Genomic DNA, 18,019 nt, shown 5'->3' with positions numbered 1-18,019 from the left:
AACGTAAAATCAAAACTTGACTTGAATTGTTTATACATATAAAAATATCCACATTTCATTTTCATGAAATATACTATATGAAATATACTTATCGATGAATGATTTCAGAATATTTTTAAATTATTTTTAAAAATTAAACAATATCATTAAAAAAGACTGATTAAGAAATATTCATGTAGATTTCATTTTATATCGTATTTTAATACTATACGCACTATACAATACAGACACGTTGACTATATTAATTATATTATTATTTATATAGATATACAATTAATACCTATTATATAAGACACTCCGTTCTCCACTTTCCTCCGAATTTTTGGAGGCGGGCTTTTGTCTTGGTTCCACAGCGAAGAAATTAAATTATTAATAAATAATGATTAATTTCCCCGATTGGGCATCGAACGCACAATCATCGCGTTACAGTCACACCCTTGTGCCCCTACGCCACGCTTCTTTTATTAATTGTTATTGGTAACCAAACTTAAGATTTAATTATAAATAAGTGAAATAACAAACAAACACCCTATTTAAGTAATGCAGTTTATATTCAGAACCATGCTTCTGGCTGTACCTACTAATAATAAAATAAATGTTATTAGCTCACACAACTTCGTAATTATTATACGGCAAATATTATTATAGAAAATGTCTGAGCCCAATGCGCTATTTCCCATGCGAGAAAGTAGTGTTTGATTTTTTCTAATTATGAAAATAAACTAGAGGTTTATTTCTTTATTCTTAGCTTTTGTCCTCTGCTACTTTAAATCGAGTGAATCTACATTATTCTTTAATATTTTAAGGTTTTGTAATAGATGATGAAAACAATGATATTTTTTAGTTTTTTAATTGCTTTCAATTTTACTTTGCATAGTATTGAAATGAATCACATTTTAAAAGTTATAATATCCTAATAATAAATATTACATACTGTAAATAATACTAATATATGCATAAATATAATACGTTGATTTTAACTAATTAATAACTTTCGAAATTAATAATTATTTTAGCAAAGTAACTACATCTGATATTATAAAAGCATAAAAGGGAACAGAGAATAATATCCAACCAATTTTTTGAACGAATAATGAATAGAATAGGTATAATGAGACAAAGCGGTACCAGTGAGATGTAAAAAATATATTTTTAAGGTTCAACTTTCTTTTTTGTATATTTCATTTCTCTGTAAGCTGTGCTCTAAATTATTCAGAAACATTAATTGGTTATTAGGACGTGTTTTTGTGTTTGAAAATGTTGCTCGTTTGCCACAACGGTGGCAAGGCGGGGTTGTAGGGGCGGGCTCGACGACGCGGCAGCGGCAGTTGGCTCTGGTACGTCCGACGGTCGCTCGCTTCGCGCGACTTCGCTCTTTCCGCGGTATCTTAATGTGAGGCACTTCGATAATATTGTTGCGATTTAAAATGAAATAAAGTGAAGTGGTGTGGCTTCATAGAAATATTTTGAAGTGGTATGCAAGTGGTTTGTGCGGTAGCTGTTGACATCCAGAGCGCCATGCGGTGAAGCGCCACCGGGTGCTTGCTGCACGCGCGGATATGGTGGACCCCCTGAAAATATTTTGGGTGTTGACAAACAGCACATATCTTGGTACTTAGTTTATCAAAATTTAAAATAGCTATATATATATATTAAGCATATAATAATCTAAGATGTTGTCAATGAGTTATGATGAAAATTTATTGCGAAAAAAAATAACATCTCCAATATTTAGATCTTCGTTTCTCACATTAAGTGTAGTGAAATGTGTAAGCATTTGTATCCACATTTTTATAGAAACGAAAATAGCAAACCGAATATTTCGTTCCTTATTAACTCACTCGTGTAGGAAAACTTGTTATGTAAATATTTTTATGAGAAAACGCGATACTTACGTTTTCTTTATGCTTATAGTCCGTAGTGGCGTAGCGGCACAAGGTGTGGCTGTAACGCGGTGGTTGTGGGTTCGATCCCCACTCGAGGAAATGGATGAATATTTTCACTTTAGCACCAAGACAAAAGCCCGGCGTTGAGTTCCACCACTCAACACATCATGTCACAAAAAAATCAGCGGAAAGGCGATATTTATGCTTATAGTTGTATGTAACAACGTCATGAAACGCAAACATTTTAATTTGATTTTTACGTTGCTCACTTAGAGGCTGTTCTGTGAAGTGGTCTGAATATAATTCAAGAGCTCATTGCTTCAAAAACCGTCTTCATTTTAGCTATTGTGATGTGCCCCTTGTACAAGAATATTCGTTTAAAGAGAAATGAGAATAATAATATTTGTTTAAATAATATTTCAAATATGTAAATATTATTTAAAAGTTGTGTACATATTTTTTTTCTTACCACTGACTTTTAATTATATGTATACATGTTTCGCATTTTTCAAAGTAAGCCGATGAAGCCCTGTGTTTGCCCATTTTTAAGATATTGCTTGTTGAGAATCGGCATCTTATACAGAACTTTGTCATAATAGACCGGGAAAAAGATAATTCATATGTTAAATAATATAACACTGTCCTACCCCGCTGGGGATAAAGTGTGAAGTTAAAAAACATATAATCATTGCCCCCAGCTGGAACAGAACAGATGAAAGTCAGTCAAGTCAACGTGAAAAAAGATATTTTAAGAGTCTTTATATTTTAAAGTTTTCGAACAACTCTATAGCTATTATAGCATTATGTCCACTCATACTTAAACTTTAGTGGAACAAAGAGAACTACAAAGTAATATTGCGAGCTGAGAGGCTTAATTAATTCCTTACTAATACACAACTGATCCACAACCTGAAGTCTATAATAGTGTCAATAGTGTTATATAAGTAATTCACTTCAAGTATAAAATGATAACAACGATTTATATTTTGTACTTATTGTAGCAAAAATACGAAACAGCTTTATGAATAATCTTTTAAAAACATTTTAAAGAAATAACTAGCATTTTTATAGCATCTTAAAAGTATTTGTATAACAAGTTGCCCTGTATTACGCTTGAATTTAATTTATGTGAATTTGAACAAAAACTTAAGAACATTTTCAAGGCAAAAATAAGCCTTTTATTTCTAAGCTAGCGACTCGCTCGCGGCTTCCATCGTTTGCACTACATAATTATTAATTTACTAGCGGACGCGCGCAGCTTCGCTTACGTATTTAGGGGTGAATTCTAATAAACCACGAAACATGTGTTCAATGAAATATTTTTAAGAGTCTAAATTTCAAATTTTATAAAAATCGGTGGCGTTTTAAAGATTTTTCCATACAAACTTTCAACCCCTGCAAATGCACCCTTAGGGAGAGAATTCTAGAAAACGATGAAACACGTGTTCAATTAAATACTTTTAAAAATCTAAATTTCAAATTTTATAAAAATCGGTGCCGATTTAATTTTTTTTCCATACAAACTTTCAACCCCTATTTCTCCCCTTTAAGGTTAAAATTTTTCAAATTCCCTTCTTAGTGGATGTCCAGAATACGAAAGTAAACATCTGTCCAAATGTCACGTTTCTACGCACAGCAGTTACGGCTGTGCGTGCGTCTTACCTCAGTCAGTGAGGACAAGTCCTTTTATATATATAGATTAATCTGCATTTCTTTCGATTACTAATAATAATACAATAATGATAACTGAACTTAAATCGGTTAAGCCGATTAGCGTGAACAGATGTACAGACAAACAGACAAAAAGTTTATAAGTTATTCTTTCTGCTCCTATTACGTTATTAAATGCTACCAATAACATTTTTTACCATGAACAGACACCAATCCGTTATGTTTTTTTATATTTAAAGGTATAAGTATAATTCGTTAGTACCTATTTAGAAAAAGGGAAATGGATGTTTGTTAATGCACCCGTAGAAATGCAATCTAGTAAATAATACGATTTCAGTCGGATTTTTAGTTTTCTGTCCATGCACCGTCTGGTTTTATAGTAGCAGTAGGCATGTAGCAATACGTGTAAGTAGATTTTATTCATCACTAAACAGAAAAAATTCGTAAACCAATATAATACGTTTGTCGTCATGAAATTTGTTTGAGGTCAGTCGTCGTCGTCGTCACAAGCGTGTGACTGTAAACGCAACAGGTTATGGGTTCGATCTCCACTCGAGGAAATGGAATTATTACATGATGTTTATTTCTTTGCTTTGGTGCCGAGGTGAAGCGCGGCGTTGAGCGCCACTCTATACGCAATGCCCTGAGAATTCGGTAAAACTAGGTTTCCTTTCCCTACCTTACTGTGTGCGGGATACAGCGTGAAAGCAAAAAAAATTGGCTTTGCATCTCTATATCTGACTTTTATTCTACGACTATATCTATTGTAATTAAGGTTAACAGAGTCCTTTGTTATTATATCTACCTATTATTAAAAAATAAAGTCTTTTAAGGTTATATTTATTTTGTTCTCTGACTAGAAGGTATTAAAAATTAATGTACTAAAAAACTGTACTTTGCTAAAATTATTACTTAGAGTATTTCTTCCAAATTGAATTTATAATTTTATTTTTTAATAAGATAACCATAAAGGGTTCTTTTAGTTATTACCTGCAAAACGAAACCCTGAATTTATAGATACCGCTTGCTGAGCGTTGAAATTCATCGCCGCATTTCTTTGAACCGCACTGAACAAATATTTTTACTTATATGAAAAATATTTTCATACTCTACATTCACTTGTTTCATACGTTTTGTATCAGAGCAATGTTGGTATATATGAACAAGATCTTGTAAATCGAAAAAAAAAATGAGAAGAAAAGTATATGTCTAGGATTTTTATTATTTAGACAGCTCTTGGAACGGAAGAAGTAACATTCTCACGTTGTCGCCTGGCAAGAGAAAAATTGACAAAGCAATGCTAACAAACCCGAAAAGCAATTCAGTAGAAAATTCTTATATACTCATTTATATTTTACTACATGTACATATATACGATACGTATATACGATAACCTTCTGCTTCAACTATTTAATTTAAAATATTTAAACTTTTATGTTATACTCCCCAATCATAACTTTTAAATCCATAATGCGAATTAAATATGTCATATACATACATGATTTTTATTACGGTCGTTAAGCTGGGGTGTTAGTTTTGTTAATAGACGCCCATATTTTTTTTAATACAAGGATTAAAAGTGACCAAACAAAAACTTTACGCGTTGGCATTGTGTGTTGAGTGGCGGAACTCAAGGCCTCGTTTTGCATCGTTACCAGAGCGAGGAAATAAAAATATTCCCCTGAGCGGGAATCGAACCTACAAACGTCGTGTTTGCACGCTTGTGCCCCTGCAACACGATGGCCTCTGTATACATTCATATAAATAAAATGTTCTGTAAATAAAAGAAAGAGTCTCGTAATGACAAGAAGTGGACACACACCACTCGGAGTTTTATTTACACGACAAAGTCACCAATAAGAAAACTATTTTTGTCGTATCGTCGCTTGCTGTGCAATGGATCTCAAGACGATCCACTTATTGACAATATATATGTATTTATCTTATTTACCTCTACATAGTCAATAATAACTATGATATAAGTTTTTGAAATTACTAAATAATTCTTCTCGCCACTTATCGTTGAAATTAATATAAAATTTTCATTATTATCCTTTTGGTCTAATAGTAATTATTATTTTTAAGTTTAATTTGGTAAAATTTCATTAGATTTCTACATCCAAGTTGAGCCCAAGCGATTATTACTATAGTTGACATGTTTGTAAATTATTAGCAAACCTAGTGTGAAATATTTCTCTACTTGAAAAATTTAAAGGTATCAAGGTCGATATTGGAACGAACTTAGTTATTCTGTAACAGAGCACGTAACCTATATTACTTACTCGGCATGAAAAGAATCCAAAAGAGGCTGACTCATTCTTGCCTGTAAGAATTACGACGAAATTCAATACTACACTTTGAAAGCTTAAGAAAATCACTTTTCGTAGGAAAATATTCCCTCAAAAGTATACTTAATGATGGTTATTACGCGTTACTTATTTTATATCTCAATTACCCTGAAATTAAAGCCTTACATATTTGGAAGTTGATATTTAGCGCCAACTCAGTAAACCAAGTGCTGTGTCTCAAGGTTAAAACACCCAACCAATTGTTTATGAATACTTAATTTACCAAGACTTACTCTTTAATTAACTTTAACATGAAACGTGAATATTGTTAGGTTGAGTGCCCAACAAAGAATAAAAACACCGCTTATTACATTCAAATAGTAACAATGGTTGTCGCAAATTCTGAATTTACTTAATTGAAAACTCTACCAAAGAAATATTAGACTTTCTTACAAATTCTTGTTAAAATTACACGAACATTTACAGTTTAAAAATAACAGAAATGTCAATAAATAACATTTTGTCAAGTTAAGTAGATACGTTCACCAAAAAAGTAATTAAAAACGAGCAACCAACGGCTACTTTATAGATTAAGAGATTAAACTGAGCACGCAGATTTAGGTCTGACATAGTGCTTGTAATCATTTGTACGGAATTTAATTTCATGGAACTTGTTTAGAAGGAAACACAAAAACAAGTTTCCGACATGTCGGTGACAAGGGTATTTGTGCCTTCACAACTTTACAAATGTGTGCCTTTTATACACTTTTGGGCAATATGTGTGCGTATTTAGCGAAACTTGTTTTGTTTTATATACATATACGAGTATACCTACACTAAATGCTATAAAAGCATATAATGAAAACCTTCCTTGTCTACCTGCTTACTTAACTGCGTCTTTGGGTTAATCAATTTGATCAATGCTTCTTTATAAGTAACCATATGTTTAGATAGCAATCAATGCTGGATAGCAACCTACGATTATAATATTTGTTTCAAATATTTTATTCAATCTTGTAAGAAATCTCTTTCACGGTTTTAAACAAAAAACTAAGGAATAAAATAAAACTATGAATGTGTCCTTATTTAAAAATTCTTTATATATATTCTGACGTATATATAAACATATATATAATAAACCTGAAAATTTTATACGTAGTAAATATGCTGTGCACGTGTGTCGACTGCTAACGAGTCGCTTTGTACTTGGATTTTTCTGTCCAACAGTTACTTCATTTCCTCCTTTGGGACTTGAGATATGCCTGGAAATGGGAGAAACTATCATTAAAGTCAAGCTTGACAACATATACGGATATATACACACTTCTATGTTAGTAGATGATATTGTATAGATGTGCATTTAAATATTTTATAAATAAATCCTAACATTTCGCCATTTTAGAATAATGTAGGTAATATTATTAATATTTGAACTATTTATTATTATTGCCTGCATTGCAGTCGATATTCAATATTCACATATTCTTTTGATATTTTTTTTCATTTATAGTTTTCATTTTTTAGTTTATACAAGTGGCCGCTGAAAACTTTGATTATGTGGAATTTATTACCATTTCCATACTAGGTATTATTCTTTTTCTATTAGTTATTTTAACCCCCTTTAAATTATTTTTTTTGCAAATATATTCATTGTACAGACACAATTTATTGAATATTTTAGTACAGTATAGATATTATTTTTACGTGTAAAAAAATATAAAGTAATTTATTCTGCATAAATAAAAAGAAATCTGACGATACATTTTTGATTCTGAAAAATAATTAGACATACTGATTTATCACATCATGTTATCGTTATATGGGTGAATATACGCTATTTGAATTTCAATGGTCTGTAGAAAAATGTTATGTTGACCTTATTATATTATTGTTTCTCTATGCTTAAACAATAAATAACATGGCCTTTTATCTGGCCCATATAGTCTATTCACGATAATAGTTTAATTTAAAGCATTATTAGCTTAAAAAGTTAAAAATGTATACTCCTCTGGCCTTCCCATTAATGCATTATAATGTTTTAACGGCAATATACTTTGAATATGCATAAAGATATGTTTTATTTTTAAACTATCACTAACTTTTATAAACATCGAAACATATTTCATCAAAATACACGGTAAAAATATTTATTAATATAAAAAGAAATATCTTATTTTCATGTCATGTTACAAATACGTCACTTCATCTGGCAAAACTCTAAAGAAAAAAAAATCACTTAAAATCGCCGATGTATGTTTTGAGCTTGAACTACGCGCGTAGAACAGTGTGAAGTTATTAGCAAGCTAACGGTCTCGAGCAAAACTTAAATAATATTGCATCAGTTTGCGAAATAATCTCAAAGAGTGTGTTTGTGCCAGTCGTTGAAGTATTTCCTTTGGTAAGCATATGTTTTCGTATTTTATCGTTACAAAATTGTTTATTTGCTAAATACAAGGTTTATTGTGTGTAAATATCATGTGTTACGTTAAACTGTGGTGCGAAAATCGAGTGATGTTATTTTTGTAAGTTATATACGATTTTGTCACTTCTCTGGCGTCACTTCTGTGCCAAATTTAAATTCGAGATTCTGTTTCGATGAATATTTAATGTGTGAAGGCTTCATTTTATTTCTTCTAGATATTGTAGCAAAATCAGACATCATGGTGAATGTTAAAAAAAAGCAAACAAGAGAAAAGAGATTAGAAAAAAAGCGCCAAGCTGAAAGATTACGCTATAAAAAAATTAAAAATGATCCAATTAAACAACACAGCAATACCAAAAGAAAAAAGAAAAGGGACAAATTAGGAACATACATGATATGACTGAAAGGGAACAAAGGGCAATTAGAAAAATATGGAGATAAGACTAGAAAGCAGAGAACTCGCGTGTAGCTACAATCAACTAGAAACTTTTCAGTAACACCGCCATAGTGGATTTTGGTGGGTCGCGAACGCAAATAAGTCTGCACACAGTGGTCTTGTTTCGCCACAATATCAGAAAACTTAAGCCATAATGTACCTGTGATCTGGACTCATTTGAAACCTGTCATGGCACTCCTTCCTTCTTCAGTAGAAAACATTCATATTTTAAGCGATGGTCCAGTTACTCAGTACCGTAACAAAGATATGTTTTTTTTACTTAATTTGTAAATTGACTGAAATATATCCAAATATTAGTCATTTTACCTGGAATTACCATGAAACCGGTCCATGACCGGTTTCATAGGAGCTCCAGATGGTATCGGAGCAACATGTAAACGTATCGTTGACAAAATTGTTGCTTTAAGGACTGACATTGCTATCATTAACGACTTTGCTACCGAATTAGATATAACTGTCCCGGCATTCAAATATTTATGATAACCGAAAAAGATCGATCTTCAAAAAAAGGTACTGAAAGATAATAAACAAAACATTAAACTTTTCACTGGTACATTAAAAGTGCATCAAGTACGAGGAAACTGTGTGGGCAATACGTTGTACATGAAGAGCCTCAGTTGCTTTTGTAGCAATTTTTGTCCACATTAAATACCCCCAAAAATAAAATAAATTGGATGTTGCTGCAGTATATACTGATTCTGAGGAAGATGTGCCAAATGAAATGGTTACATCTACGCATCTAATTAATTCATCATAGTTATTTTAAACGGGTATTGAAAACTTAAGCATTAAAAAACTATTGATATTAATATAATAATGTTGCATTAAGAAATTATGAAGACCGAATGTATCTTATATAATAAAAAATATTCTAATAATATATTTTTTACGTGTTTTAATTAATATAAGTCTCCTTGCTCAGTAGTGTCACTCCTCTGGTAACACATTTTCCTCTGGTACTTATAAAACACAAAAATATGAGAAAATCTTCTGGCCCCCATCATTAACAATTTCAAAATAGTGTCAAATAGCAAAATTATAAATATTAAATAGAAGAGATTACATTTCCTTCTGGGACACAAAAAAATCAAATAGCGTATATTCACCCATATTATAATACGATCATTTATATATTTAAACTAATACCAATTCTATTTTACATTTAATAACTGTGTCGACATTTTACTTCGTTGTATAATAACTGTTTTTGAAGTTTTCTACTTTGCTATTATTTAGTTTATTAACCAGTCTAATTTTAGATTCTTACTCAATTTTGACTCGATAAATATTCTATCACAATGCAATATCTTGTAAAGTATGTCAGTGCAATAAGACGCGCACCTGAGGCCAGACAGATTGGCGACACGGCGTCCACAGCCTCCAGATGAGACAATAACTCAATATCTAGTAGGGATGTGTCCCTTTAATCGATAGAGGGATCACGTTGAAATTCTGAATAGATATAGACTACAGCCAGCAAGAGGTAGATAAAGGCCTTTAGTTTGTACTATGTTCTTATATGTTGTCTTCGCTAAATAATTACTTAAGTTTTATAATAAAAGCGTTAGGGAAAATCAAAAGAAAGTTATTGCTATGACATATATATTCGCACTAATATATAATATTCATACAATTTCGCTTTTTTACATAGTAGGTGGCAGATCAAACGCTATATTTTGGCTTTGCCCAAACAAGGGCAAGGCAGTTGAGTTAAACCCGCAACAATTACCGTGGATAGTGCTAGTTGGGTTCATGCCAACATCAGAATCCTCTATAGAGTGTAGACCCTGAAAAATGTATAATAAAAATAGTGTGAAAATTGAATTTTTTAATAAAGTTTTTAAGGAAATATAACTAACGTTGTAATATGAACTGTATTCCTTGCTGAAAATACGTTTCAATTATAAAAAAACCCCATCGTGTTCTCGTATAAAAGTGATAATATGTTGTAATTTATTATTTGGTAAAATCTTAAGAAAAAACCACTCGAGAATATATGGGGTAAAATAAAAATTTATTACAACCTCTGCTATCGATAGCTTTCTGATTGAGATCATATTTAGAATATATATTACGCGAAGTGCCTGAGTAACTTCCAGCTCCATTTCTCATTTCATCAGTTTCGTGATAATAATTTTGAGGAAAGTCTGGGGGTTTCTTTTATTCATTAGGAGGCTTTTTATATCTATTCAAAGTTTTTGTTCAAATAAGTAGATATTTTGAAAAGTTATCAAATGGCTGATTATTCTATTACCACTTATACCAAAAATACAGGATAGCTGAATTTTGTGTTTCGTAAACTTCGTAATGGGTTCACAATAAAGATAGATAAAATTTCAAGTTATTTAAAAACAAAAATATATAGTATGTTATCTTTTAACAACTTATTAAATTATTTATTTTGTGTGTTTATAAATTTAAAAACGTACAATATACGAATGTAAAAATATTAAGTAGCACCTAAGTATACCAAGAAAAACACAAGTTTATCACAAACTTTAGCCTTAAATAGTATTTGAACTCACAACTCATGACAACAATGACATTAACATTGTAGATCCCATTTAAAAGAATAAATATTTTCCTTTATTATGAAAATCATAAATATAATACAATTTATCATTGTCTTCTCAGTACTGTCTAACTACCGCGGTCCTTAGAGACACGACGACGACAACTTAAATATACGATTATTTATTTAATATTGTAATCTATTTTAAGTATGTAGACACATACGAATCTTATTCATATTTATCAACATTTTTGTGTTGACTGCTTATAAAAATTTTTTTTAGGATATGTAACTTTAGTTCTTGTGATTTTGTGGTATGTAACTTTAGTTGCAATATTCACTCCAGATATTCTAATGAATAGTAATTCTATTTCACAGAATTGTTCTAAAAACAAATAATTTGTAGTTAAAAATGTTCAAAAACAATGAACGAAGTTGTTTCTTCTACATTAACAAGATAAGAACCACTTTTACCCATAAAAACTCATTAAATGCTATCAGCTATAATTATAACCGTCTGGTGTACTAAAAAAGAGAACCTGAGATTATATTTTCATAATTAAAATACTTAATAGGAATTAAGTTTTTTTTTGTAAAATAATATATTCTGCTATAGGTTTTGTTAATCACATAATTAATTGTTACTTTTAAAAGAAATATTTAAAAGTTATAGCACGAGTGCTTTCAAAGTTGCCTAATCAAAGCATATTTTTACAAGAGCCAGTGGAATTGGCAAATGACCAGTTTTACACAAACCGACCGGCATTCAACTTCTACAACTCATTAGTTTCCAAGTAACGTTAACTTACAATGGGTAAATTTTCTAGAAATTGCAATTATTATAAAAGCTTTGTAGACATGGAGTATAGTTTGCCAGTTTGTATGATATGAGTTTTTTAAAATAAAATAAACAATTCTGTTTTATGTCATTAGAAATTATTTATTTTACGAAAATATTAAGAGATGAGAGAAAGAGAAAGAGAGAGAGAGACGAGTTAGAATAAAATATATACATGAATGGAGTACAATTTAATATTCTACTGTGCTTTTTTATATCAACAAGATATCTTCTGATAAAAGTATATGTAAATAACAAGCACTTCGTCAATACCTATAGTCTATAGGTACATCTACACGTCTCCAATAACTGAATAAAATCTGCGATGGAATGAAAGTGTGATTATGCTGCCACGTCAAACACGCGAAATTAGTTTTTTCTTGAGTTGGCACGAGAATATAGCCTTAAAGAGTTGCGCTATGATCTCAAGGCCAAGAAATATTTCATAAGCATCGCAGCTTGTTTATATATTAGTAGATATTACCCTACTTTGCTTATATTATATATTAACCAATTATACAGCAATTTAGTCCTAGTTTATTGTATATTAACTTTATAGATTAAAAAAAAAACAAAGCACTTAACGTTAAGGAAAATTTGCCAAAATACAATATTGAAAACTGCATTTAAATTAGATTAGATTAAAAAAATAACATGCTTCTTTTTTTTTCTTCTAATTACTACATATACCAACTTTTTAAATCTTATTAATTTATATTGCAAAGATCAAAAACACTATAATGTAAAATACTCATCACACTACAGCTCTTATTAAGACGGCATTTTATTATTTCTTATAGCTTAGGACCGACCACTACGGTTCTACATCAGATGTAGAACCGTAGTGGTCATTTCAAAATAAAATATAGCCTGAATCCTGCCCAGGCCCAATGGCTACATATAGGTATCGTTCTAATCCGTCCAGAAGTTCAGAAGATGTGCGTGTACAAACAGGCAGACAAAAATTTTAAAAATCATAAATCCGTGTTCTGATACTATTTTTATATAACCCTAAATGATTTTTTAGCAAAAATATTAAAAGTACAGACACATTTTTTCATTGTTTTATTAGTATAGATAAGTTTTGTCATATTCAAATGAAATATATACGTCATAAAAAAATTATACCCGAATACATTATAATGTAGTAGTAACATCTTGTCGCCTTGAAAACCTGAAAAAGATGCTTACTTCAGACTAGACATTTTACTTAAGTTTTGTCATTAATTTTACTTTTACGCCTACTATCATTTTTTTCGCAAATCATTTTTAAACATCGTTTAGCCGCCTTGAATAAAATATTTAATAAGTGAAATTTGACATGGGATCGTTAACAATTAAGTAAATTGTAACACGGTTTGGTTGTCTTCTTATTGGCCTGATCTTCAATTCATTCAATTGTCTTTTTAATAAATGACTGACTGCATTTACGTTTTTTTAGCTTCCCGCATATACATATTACCTATTATGTAGCAGAATGGATAGATTGAACCTAGTGTTAACACACTCCGTTTCCCGTTGAAACGGCGAAAGTCAACACCGCGATTTCCCTAGTTACTAGAGCAACAAAATAAAAATATGAAATAATTAGTTCCCCTGACTGGAAATCGAACCCACAACTACCGTGCTTATGCTTGTGCCACTTCGCCACGAAGGCCTCAACTATTTATAATTTTATTATTATAAATAATATTATAATGGTGTCGTGGGACACCAGGTAGGAACGAAGTTCCTTCGGCTAATGTAGAATCGACACAAATTGCAAAAAAAGTCGTGCTCAATTTTATGTAGGGTTTTGTTGATTTTTCTCTTAAATTTTGCTGATTAGTTTTTATTTAAGTACAAGAAAGTATTTAGGAATTTCAGTATTTTAGGAAATAATAAATTACTTAAAATAAAAAAACATCGTAATTCAAATTATCAACTAAAAAAAGAAAGAGGGAGAAAGAGAAAGGTATTATACACTACTCGTCTGTGTATGCGACTGTCGCGCCTGCGCACGTCTCATTTAACGGTTTTATTCCACGCATTTTTCTTACGGTTTTACTATCACATTTTTTTCAGTTCGGTCACGCAGCGAAATCCCTATCCCTTCCAAGCCTGCCGTAAGGAACTTCGTTCCAATAAATGTACAGTATAATTATTTATACTTTTAGGTATACTAATGAAAAATATATTATATTTTACGTTTTCTTTTTGCCTTTAAAATAAAGGATGAATGTTTTAGTTTGCATCTAAACATTATATGCGCGCTCCATAACGGCTTTTAACTTCGTGTATTTCATTTGCCCACGCTAAGTAAATTATCTAGCATCCCACCGCTGCAAGACTACAACGTAATTCAATACACTTCCACCATTACTCTATTTGCCCCTAGAATCCGGTTCAAATTATCTATTTTGAACAACTTTATATGAATTATTAACGTTATCTTTTAAGTTAAACTCTTAATGTTTTATATTTACGCAGACTTTAAATGTTTTATACTATTTATAAACTTGAAATTGTTATTGCCTGCGCTCAAGTGTTATTATAGCGTGAAACTGATTTATTTTCAAGTGTTATTTCTCCGTTACTTGCTCATCCATAACCTAGCTTTATAAAATTTCCTTTGGTATACGAAAGAAGAGTTCAAAATAAACAATACTACAATTTATTAATCTTAGTACTTCTACTACATTAAGTACATTGATATATATCCTGAACCCAACCCAAATTACTGACTCTAACCACATGAGTAAATATCTTACAGAGATAAAGCTTCTAAGGAGCGTCCAAAATTTATACTTATTTGGTTAGCATTCTCACATGAGAAAATAAACATTTGTTGTCGTACCAATTACGTTTTTGTTTACGAAAATAAAATTAAATATATTACTTGTAAAAAAAAATATCTACATTACTGGTATTATAGGATGTATTATAAAATAAAAGTATTAAAATTTGGACGTAAGTGTGTAAATTTAAAAAAGAAATAAAATTGATTAAAATCATAAACTCTATCTCTAACAAAGCAATAAGTTTACCAAAAATATTTCTAACTAAAATATAATTTATTATTATTTTTATTCTCTATCCATAAGCGTTATATATCATGTAAAATAATAACAGAATTATTACCGACTGTACATCACTATTTGTCAGCTGTCAAAATTATAATCTATCACCCCAGCGTACTATATACCGACTCGTATCTAAGAAAGTGAACGACGGAAACCATAATGTCATTATATTTTATTGCTGAAGCTATCCAAGTATGTCTGGGAAATGTGTTTATGACCTACGAACATTAGCATTGTACTCAATACTCTTTTTATGTACAGAACTTGGCACTCCTCCAAATAAACTCTCTTTACAACCTAATGCATTCTTATTTATTCAAAGGAAGTAATCCTGGGGTACTTAAGAGTACCTCTTACTAATTTATTATTTATTCTGTAAAAATGATTTAAAGTTGTGTTAATTTATGCGTAGACTAATTTATAAGCAAATCCCTAACATAAAAATCGTTCTAGCATTTTATGGTTATTATAAAATATATCAGAATTCTTATTCTTTTTAATTTGTGCCTCTCTTTATAAATATGTCTTATACTGATATTATATTTGTTAGAATATAACTTTGAAATTCATTTTTGGGCATATTACTTTTAGTTTAAGTTCGTTTTTAAAAATCTCATATAGACTTTTACGCTGTCGAATATCGAGCTGCAACTTTATAACTTATTAATCTATAAGCTTATTGTATCCGGGCAATTTATACTGATAGTTTAAACTGATCTACTTATAATTGCTAAAGATGAGTTTATGTACAAGTCTAAATATATATTATACTCGTAATTATAATATAAAAAAAAATAAAGTACAATAAATATGAAATATTTGAATAAAGTCATAATTTATTATATTTTATTAAATTTAACTTTCATAATAACAATCGAACCAGATTTAGTGGGCTAATACAGTTAGGTTATAAGTTAAGAAACTACCCTCATAAATATGTCTTGTTGGAGTCAAAGGGCACTCACGTATCTATTGGGGTTTCATCTAAAGCACTCGAGAGCCCTTCTGCCAACTATTATACCGAAAATATAAGTTGCTTATTACAGTTAAAATTATTGAAAAAATGCCTCAAAATTCCCCCTCTGCCTTCTATAAGGGGGAAACAGTGTGAAGCTGAAAAAAATATATAATTGTATTTTTGAGATACAATTAAACGATATGAAATCAGTGGAAAAATATAAAATTCAGCTGAATTTTGTGATATTTAACTATTTTAGCTATCGATCATTTTAAACGTTTAAATGTATAAAGTTTTAATTCAATTCTCGAACTCTGTAAAACGAAGGAACTCTAGCAGGACAGACATTGCCGCTTTAATCTTATTTGCTTTGTCAGCTACTTGTGCAATCAATTCCTATATATATAAATCTAAAAGCATTATATGCATCTAGACACTTAAAAGTCGGCCACTTTAAAATTGTTTTGTTTATTATGTTATTTTAATTATTAATACATAAACTCGTACTTATTTTTTTTATACTAGTCGTGGCGCAGGCACAAATCGCGAGGTAATTAAATATTTAATATTTTCATTTCTTCGCTCTTATGTCGAGGCAAAGCGCGGCGTTGAATTCCGCTACTAATGCCTCCAGAATTCGGAGAAATGTGGAGAGTGGAGTGTTAAACTAGCTTGCTTCCTCTGCTACATGCGGGATATATCAAGCTGAAATATATGTTTTTTTACAAGTTTCTTTACATTTTTAAATTATAATGTTGTAGCAATTATAAAGAAAAACTTTCGTAATACTCTGAATGTAAGGTCATTGGTAATGTTTCATTCGTGTCATATTGAAATATATATGAGTACGAAAAGTATCAAGAACAGCTGACGATCGTAATGGAATATATATTCTTTATTAATTTAAAAACACGAATCGTACAATTTGTTTCTCAGTATAAGCTTTTTTAAATATTCATTGTAGATTGTTATTGGTTTCAACAATACAGATGGTTTCAACTTCAATGTAGTATAAAATATTTACAATAAATGTTTTAATAGAGGCCAGTCGTGGCGAAGAGGCACAATCGTGTAACTGTAAAAGCGATAGGTTGTAAGTTCGATTCCCACTCAAGGAAATGAAATAATTCATATTTTCACTTCTTTGCTCTGGTGTCGAGGAAAAGCCGGCCGTTGAATTCCGTCATTCAGTGCAAAGTGGGGAGCCTAACCCTGTTACATGCGGGATACACCGTGAAGAAAAAAAAAGACTATTTAGAAAGTTCGAAAAAATGTCACTCCATCCAACTTATTTGCTGCAAAATATTTTCGTGCAGGATTTGAATCTGAGCGTTACCGTAGCATGTCGTAGATTGGCAAACTATGGCAAACTATAATTTTGTGCCGTTTGTTACAAATGCTATGCAAATCCAGTTAATTTAACGTATAGCACCGAATATATGAAATGAGATGTGCCTTAATGAACATATTGTTTGTGGTTGTATTTACATTATAGAACGATATTTAGTCTTTGTGTGGATCATTCCTCTGCACATTGTCCCAGCCAACGTCTAATAAAGAATTTCATTATTGACAATAACTCATGGCGCCACAGAATGCGCAATAAAAATTTACTACCCGAGTGTAATTAAACATTTCAAATAAATAACAAAAGGAAATGAAATTATATTAAAGGAAACTAATCTAATCTAATTTACGTGAATCTAGTAGATAGAGTGTTGAAGTGTCTTAACATTAGGTTCCCTCTGCCTACCCTGCTGTGTGCGGGATACAGCGTTAAGCTAGTGTTAAGACAGTCCGTTCCCCACTTTCTGTCGAGTTCTGGAGACATTGCGTGTTGAGTGGCAGAACTTAACGCCGCTAACTACTAAGTTTATTTAATTACGTTTAATAACACCTCAATATGTAAAATGACCGAAAATTCA

The 18,019-nt window shown here is 30.8% G+C and overlaps 1 protein-coding gene and 1 long non-coding RNA gene across 11 annotated transcripts in view; one reads left to right on the top strand and one right to left on the bottom strand.

Annotated features, from left to right (window-relative positions):
• CadN (neural cadherin) overlaps window positions 1-18,019 on the top strand; it is a 240,619-nt gene that overhangs the window by 164,711 nt on the left and 57,889 nt on the right. Inside the window, exon 1 of one of the 10 annotated variants that reach the window (XM_085185018.1) lies at window positions 1,347-1,611. The exons of the other annotated variants lie outside the window; for them this stretch is intronic. Coding sequence (XP_085041144.1) covers window positions 1,560-1,611 — 52 coding nt within the window. The 5' untranslated portion in view covers window positions 1,347-1,559. Of the gene's footprint in view, window positions 1-1,346; window positions 1,612-18,019 lie in introns of those variants that run through there. 10 annotated transcript variants of the gene reach the window in all.
• Window positions 6,932-18,019, bottom strand: part of LOC146541392 (uncharacterized) — a 92,455-nt gene continuing 81,367 nt past the window's right edge. The window contains exon 3 of the long non-coding RNA XR_014877965.1: window positions 6,932-7,107. This is a non-coding gene — a long non-coding RNA (uncharacterized LOC146541392). The remainder of the gene's footprint in view (window positions 7,108-18,019) is intronic.

Source organism: Heliconius melpomene, chromosome 1 (genome assembly GCF_056956725.1).
Source record: "Heliconius melpomene rosina isolate 202511_hmr_F chromosome 1, ASM5695672v1, whole genome shotgun sequence".
NCBI classification, from domain to species: Eukaryota; Metazoa; Arthropoda; class Insecta; order Lepidoptera; family Nymphalidae; genus Heliconius; species Heliconius melpomene.
The sequence above is the reverse complement of the archived record's forward strand: the minus strand, read 5'-3'. Positions and strand labels throughout refer to the sequence as shown.